Below are 7315 nucleotides of genomic sequence, written 5' to 3'. Positions count from 1 at the left end.
TCAAAAATTACTCTTATTTCCCATCCAGAGGTGGTCAGTATAACGAAAACACAAAAATTAGGGGGTTTGTGTACATGTAGAAAAGTGAGGGATGATTTGTGTAATTTCGCTAAAACTCAGAGGGTGTTAGTGCAATTTACTCTACTCTTAATAAATGAATATAGTTCATAGACAATAAATCTTAGAGAAAAAGATGTATCCACCGACGAGTTTTTTACATTGTTATTATCATTTATTATTCATTTTTAATCATCATTAAACTTTAATTAATAATAAAAATAAATAATAAATGATAGTTGATACAGTTACTAAAAAAAGATATTACCTTCTTAATCTTATAAGGTGTAAGAGGTAAGAAGGTAGGTATATAAGGTGTAAGAGGTAAGAAGGTAGGTAGGAGTATTTATCCATTTTTTTTAATATTCTACTTATTTTTTCCACTTAAAATAATAATACTTATATTTTGCTAGATGTGATGTGAAAATGTAATGAGGCCTGATTTTCAGATCTGATTCACAAACGGCTATAAATAACCCTAAAACCTTTACTTATCACTCGCCTTCTGTTCTCTTCTTCAACCTCTTCCGAAGAAACAACAGAGAACTGGTCTCATCTCATTCTCTCCACCACTCTCTAAGGTACTAGACGAGTCTTCGCTCTTTCTTTCGGTTTGTTTGGTTTTTGAATTTAACTCGCTTACATTTCCACTTATTACTCTTTCTTTTATGCAAAATTCAACTGGCAAACCAAAGCTTAATTTTCGTTCTATTACATTCTCTTAATAAATTTCACTTTCATTTTCACAATTCTCTGCTCTACCAACTTTCTCTCATAATTAACACTCACTTCAATTTCTCGTCACACGAGATTTATAACTGTCAAAACGTAATTTTCACTCTATCAATGTTTTGTGGTCATAGATCTGCTATCTTTAGTTGCCGTAATGCGTAGATCTATTGGATCTGAAACGTTTATGTTCCGATTTCAATGTTTCTATCTATTATGCCTTTAATCATCAACCCTTATTTTATATCTTGTGAAAATGATTGCTCTCGAATTTTGATTTTCGTTTAATTTGCTATCTCTAGTGTTGAGTAACATTCTGCTATCCTCTAAGGCATGTTTTGTTTTGATTAATTTAGGAGAAGTGTTTGGTAAGTGACACTTTGATTATAACTGATTTGAATTCTACAGAGATTTTAAGTTCGTGTTTGGTTCAGCTTAAATTCTAGGGTAAACTGGATTTGATTGTAAGTGATTTGAATACAGAGTAAGTGAATCTAAGTAAAACTTGAATGTTAATTTGGATTTTGTTGTGATGTAACAGAACAATGGCATCTCATATTGTTGGATACCCGCGCGTGGGCCCCAAGAGGGAGCTGAAGTTCGCTTTGGAATCCTTCTGGGATGGAAAGAGCAGCGCTGAGGATTTGAAGAAGGTGTCCGCCGATCTCAGGGCATCCATCTGGAAGCAGCAGGCTGGTGTTGGGATCAAGTACATCCCTAGCAACACTTTCTCATACTATGATCAGGTGCTTGATGCCACTGCCACCCTCGGCGCTGTCCCACCCAGATATGGCTGGACTGGCGGTGAGATTGAGTTTGATACCTACTTCTCTATGGCCAGAGGTAATGCCTCTGTGCCTGCCATGGAGATGACCAAGTGGTTCGACACCAACTAGTAAGACATGGTTCATGTTATGTTGTGTTTTTTTAATGATTTGATTGATAGTTGTATTGATCTGATTACTGAACTTATGTGTGTTGGTGTAGCCACTTTATCGTCCCTGAATTGGGACCTGATGTGAACTTCACTTATTCTTCTCATAAGGCTGTTGAAGAATACAAGGAGGCCAAGGCGGTATGTATTAATTTATGTACTAAAAGCACTTGCATTCAATTTTGATTCATATCATCTAGAAGCATTGCTGTGTGACATCATATTTTAGATCAGGGCCCATGTTCAATAGATCCTAAGGTTCTAGTAGCTGGTTAGAAATGACTGCGTTAATTTACACTTTGACATTCATATTTGATGCATATCATTGAGAAGCATTGGTGTATGTCACATTAAAAATCAGATCAGTGTCTGGGTTCAATAGAAGTGCTAGCTAGCACATTAGAAATGATTGTGTTAAATTGCTCTTTGTTATGTATTTCTCATTTAGTGTGGCCAAGAAAGTATTTGAAACATAAGAGTTATTATGTTCTCTGATGTTGTGTCCAAAGGTTTCTTGTGTGGGTCATTATGGTCATGGCAGTCAAAATCGCAATCCAACTCGTGAGATCGCACGTTTTTACGATCCTTGATCCTCAGTCCGTGCTTGATCTTAGTCTTGGACACGCCTCCGTGGGATTGGGTGTGATCGTCTAGTGGGTGCGTATAACCGGTGGAATCAACGAGCCCACCGACCCCTAAACCTCTTTCTCTCCATCTCTGCTTCACTTTCTCTCTCTCTCATCGTGCAATCTGCAACAATCGTTGCTTTCTCTCTCTGCCTCTTCTATTCTGCCGTCGTGGGTAGTAGAGAAGACGCTAACCGGGTCATTTGCGACCCGGTTTGTTGAAAACCCTAATATTTTTATTTATTAAAATGCATATGGGCTCTTAGCCCATCCTCTTAAGTCCAATGTCTTTTTTAACCCATAAATTTAATTAAAACGTGAACAGTGTGATTTTTACTTGGAATTTGTTTAGTTGAGTTATATTGCTATTAATTATCATGACTTATGGGTTTGTTGAAAACCATACTTTTTTATTTATAAAAAAGCATTATGATGGGCTGTTTGTTAACCCATTCTGAAACCCAATATCTTTTATAACCCATGAACTTGATTAAAACATGAATAGTGAGTGGCTATAAAACCCTAATTTTTTTTACTTGGAACTGGTGTAGTTGGTTGGCTATTTTGCTATTATGAGTTATAATATGTATTACCTTATGACTTGAATTTGTGTTATTCATATACTATTTTATTATTTTGAATATCTTTAATATTATAACTTATGAATTACAATTATACATATATTTACTTATTTATTTATTTGTAGAATCTTACGAGTTGTGTTACGATCTTACGTTTACGATCTTTAGTTGTCCTCCCGATCATAAGTAAAATCTCGATTTTAACTACCTTGATTATGATAAAAGCTTAATCCATAGCCTTTTTAATATGTTTATTAATACAAAGATTGTCACTGAATGTTTATTTTCCATTGCAGCTTGGAATTGATACAATTCCTGTCCTCATTGGCCCTGTCTCATATTTGTTGCTCTCCAAGCCTGCCAAGGGTGTTGATAAATCATTTTCTCTCCTCTCTCTCCTCCCAAAGGTCCTTGCTATCTACAAGTAAGAATTTTAACTTATTTATGGCAATAATTGTTTGCCATTTATATACTCTTGTTTTTTCTAAATTGCTTACAACTATAACAGGGAGGTTGTGGCTGATCTTAAGGCAGCTGGTGCTTCATGGATTCAATTTGATGAACCTACACTTGTCTTGGACCTTGAATCTCACAAATTGCAAGCATTTACTGATGCATACACAGAGCTTGCATCTACTTTATCCGGTTTGAATGTTCTTATTGAGACCTACTTTGCTGATATCCCTGCCGAAGCATACAAGACCATCACGTCTTTGAGTTCTGTTACTGCATACGGATTTGATTTGGTCCGTGGAACTAAGACTCTTGAACTGATCAAGGGTGGATTTCCGAGTGGAAAGTACCTCTTTGCTGGAGTGGTTGATGGAAGGAACATTTGGGCAAATGATCTTGCTGCTTCTATCCGTACATTGCAGGCTCTTGAGGACGTTGTCGGCAAAGGTATTTCATTAAACATGATTTTCATTGAAATTTGGGATACATACGGTCACTTGATACATATATTTTTAATGGTATGCAGATAAACTTGTTGTGTCCACCTCCAACTCACTTCTTCACACTGCTGTTGATCTTGTTAATGAGACCAAGTTGGATGATGAGATCAAGTCATGGTTAGCTTTTGCTGCCCAAAAAGTTGTTGAAGTAAATGCATTGGCTAATGCATTGTCTGGTAACAAGGATGAGGTAATCTCTATTCCTTGCACTTCATCTCACATTTGAAGAAATATGTGAAAATAATTTGATCATGTTGGTTACCTGAAAATAATGTGGCATTGGAATGATGAGAACAAAATGCAGTTTGTTTTGTGAAATTGGAGGGGTTTTGATAAAAGTACTAATTTCAAATTTAACACATGTTTTATGTTTTATTCCAGTTTGTTTCATTGCATAATTTCCTGAACTGGTTTAATATTTTTATGGTTTCATTTTCAGGCCTTCTTCTCTGCTAATGCTGCAGCTCTGGCTACAAGAAAGTCCTCTCCAAGAGTGACTAATGAGGCTGTTCAGAAGGCTGTGAGTGCTTATCTTTTCTTGTGTCTGTTCAACTGCTCATTTTGTTCAACAGGATATGTTTTAAAAATTATTCGGCCATTGTTTAATACTTATTTTCTTTCCCCGTCAGGCTGCTGCATTGAAGGGTTCTGACCATCGCCGTGCAACTAATGTCAGTGCTAGACTGGATGCTCAACAAAAGAAGCTTAACCTTCCAATCCTCCCAACCACCACTATTGGATCCTTCCCTCAGACTGTAGAACTGAGGAGGGTACGCCGTGAATACAAGGCTAAAAAGTAAGAAATGTCAAGACTGCTGATTTCTGCATTGTTTTCTTGACCTACTTTTACTCACCATGATATTGTTATCTCCAGGATCTCTGAGGAAGAGTATGTTAAGGCAATTACTGAGGAGATCCGCAAAGTTGTTGAACTCCAAGAAGAGCTTGATATTGATGTCTTGGTGCATGGGGAGCCTGAGGTCAGTCAGCTCTAGTCAAAATTACTAAATATTAGTTTCTTGAATTAAAGAAAAAGAGATAGCTTTCGTTACACGTTTTCTAATATATCCTTCTTTGCTTTCATTTTTGAAGAGCAGTATACTCTTGCAAGATATTTTGTTGTTACCATTAGATTGCTGATTCTAAAATTGCACTTCCAACTGATTATATATGCCTTTCACTGCAGAGGAATGATATGGTTGAGTACTTTGGTGAGCAATTGTCTGGCTTTGCCTTCACCGTTAATGGGTGGGTGCAATCCTATGGATCTCGTTGTGTGAAGCCACCAATCATATATGGTGATGTGAGCCGCCCAAAGGCAATGACCGTCTTCTGGTCATCTAAAGCTCAGAGCTTGACCAAACGCCCAATGAAGGGAATGCTTACTGGTCCTGTTACCATCCTCAATTGGTCCTTTGTTAGAGACGATCAGCCCAGGTATAAACTCAACACCCTTTACAATGTCATGGGAAAATAATAAACATTAAAAGTAGAGCCATATAGGAAAATTGTCAATATTCATCACACTTTTATTTCTAACATGGTGTATGAATCTATATGCAGATCTGAGACCTGCTACCAGATTGCTTTGGCTATCAAGAACGAAGTAGAAGACCTTGAAAAGGCTGGCATTAATGTTATCCAAATTGACGAGGCTGCTTTGAGAGAGGGGCTACCATTGAGGAAGTCAGAGCATGCTCACTACTTGGACTGGTCTGTGCATTCCTTCAGGATCACCAATGTCGGTGTTCAGGATACCACTCAGGTATTTCTACAAATCATTGGGTTACTATGTTTTCTTCCTTCTGCATTTGCATTACAATTATATTAACCTTTGATACTTACAGATCCACACCCATATGTGCTACTCTCACTTCAATGACATCATCCACTCAATCATTGATATGGATGCTGATGTTATCACCATCGAGAACTCCCGTTCTGATGAAAAGCTCCTTTCAGTCTTCCGTGAAGGAGTGAAGTATGGTGCTGGAATTGGCCCTGGTGTCTATGACATCCACTCCCCAAGAATACCACCAACTGAAGAAATTTACGACAGGATTACCAAGATGCTTGCAGTGCTTGAGAAAAACATCTTGTGGGTAAACCCTGATTGTGGTCTCAAGACCCGCAAGTACGCAGAGGTGAGGCCAGCCCTAACAAACCTCGTCACTGCAGCAAAACGCATCCGTAATGAACTTGCCAAGTGAAAGTGCACAAAGTAGTCCAGCTTCAGCAGTTGGTATTTGATTCTCTTGATTTACAGAAAATGGAAAATTTTCCATTTGGTTGTTTCAATAACTGTGGAATATTTAGTTGTTTAGTATGCTCTGTGAGCAATTTATTTCTACCCCTCGCCCTTACTATTCCGTTTCCCAAATGTCTGTATCTTTGTGGGCTATGTCCCAATATTTAGTATGCAATTTTATCAGTTGTGCAATAACTCAGTATCTTAATTCTTTATTTCTAAATGCATATTTCTATCATTCAATACATACGCTTATAATAGCAATAGCTCTTATATGAAAAGAGAAGGATCTAGCTATTCTACAAACAAAAAAGGAATGCATTATCAAATTCGAAAATTGCGGTATTTAGCCGCCAGAGCAATTTTCACAATGAAGAATATGCATAATGAAACTTGTAGGTAAAAAAATCCTCAAGTCTTTATACACAACTAGTATTGACAATTAGGATTGTCCTGCCCACCCTACTTGTGCCATACAATGTTTGCCTAAATTAAGATGTGCATGATCATGTCTGTTTTTAAATAAGACATGAAATATTATGTCTTGTCTATTCTAAACATGGATAGAGTGAGCTTGCGGATCGTCCTAAATAAAATTAAAATATATATACAAATATATAAGAGAATAAAATATATTCTTACATTATGAGATAATTTATCTTCTTAAATCTACTCATTATTTTATATGTGTCTTCTTTCTCTTCCCCTGGAAGTTTTCATTTAAAACATTGTAAGAAGAAAAAACAATACACATGTCAAACAATTAGTGAGTTTAAAGAAAAAAGTTATGTCATGGTGTGAGATACTTTATTTTTAATATATAAATGTATATGTTAGTCATATAAAATAAATAATACATAATTTGCATACAAATATATAAATATATTTATCATAATAAATAATCATACAAATGGAACGATACATAAAATAAAATGCATATATATAATACAAAATATGTCATATAATTTGCATAAAAATATAAAATGAACACTATATATGCAAATATAATATACAAAATACAAATGTATATATAATAATTAAATGATAGCATTTTCTCACATTTGTTATACAAATGCATATATAACAAATGGAACACACATTCTAACATTTGACAAAATACATATATATTTGCATATTTGATGTTCAATATTTTCTCTAATAATATCCACAAACCACCTATTTTGGTC

At 35.8% G+C, this 7315-nt stretch overlaps 1 protein-coding gene across 1 annotated transcript; it reads left to right on the top strand.

The window, feature by feature from the left end:
• LOC109331323 (5-methyltetrahydropteroyltriglutamate--homocysteine methyltransferase-like) lies at positions 518-6314 on the top strand. The gene is made up of 12 exons (XM_019565735.1): positions 518-638; positions 1328-1681; positions 1774-1861; positions 3224-3351; positions 3436-3827; positions 3907-4070; positions 4320-4400; positions 4510-4676; positions 4755-4860; positions 5067-5317; positions 5444-5645; positions 5728-6314. Exons 2-12 carry the CDS (start codon positions 1332-1334, stop codon positions 6088-6090), a joined length of 2292 nt encoding a protein of 763 aa, XP_019421280.1. The 5' UTR covers positions 518-638; positions 1328-1331; the 3' UTR covers positions 6091-6314.

The sequence above is a fragment of the Lupinus angustifolius genome, chromosome LG17, assembly GCF_001865875.1.
Source record: "Lupinus angustifolius cultivar Tanjil chromosome LG17, LupAngTanjil_v1.0, whole genome shotgun sequence".
In the NCBI taxonomy this organism is placed as follows: Eukaryota; Viridiplantae; Streptophyta; class Magnoliopsida; order Fabales; family Fabaceae; genus Lupinus; species Lupinus angustifolius.
The sequence above is the reverse complement of the archived record's forward strand: the minus strand, read 5'-3'. Positions and strand labels throughout refer to the sequence as shown.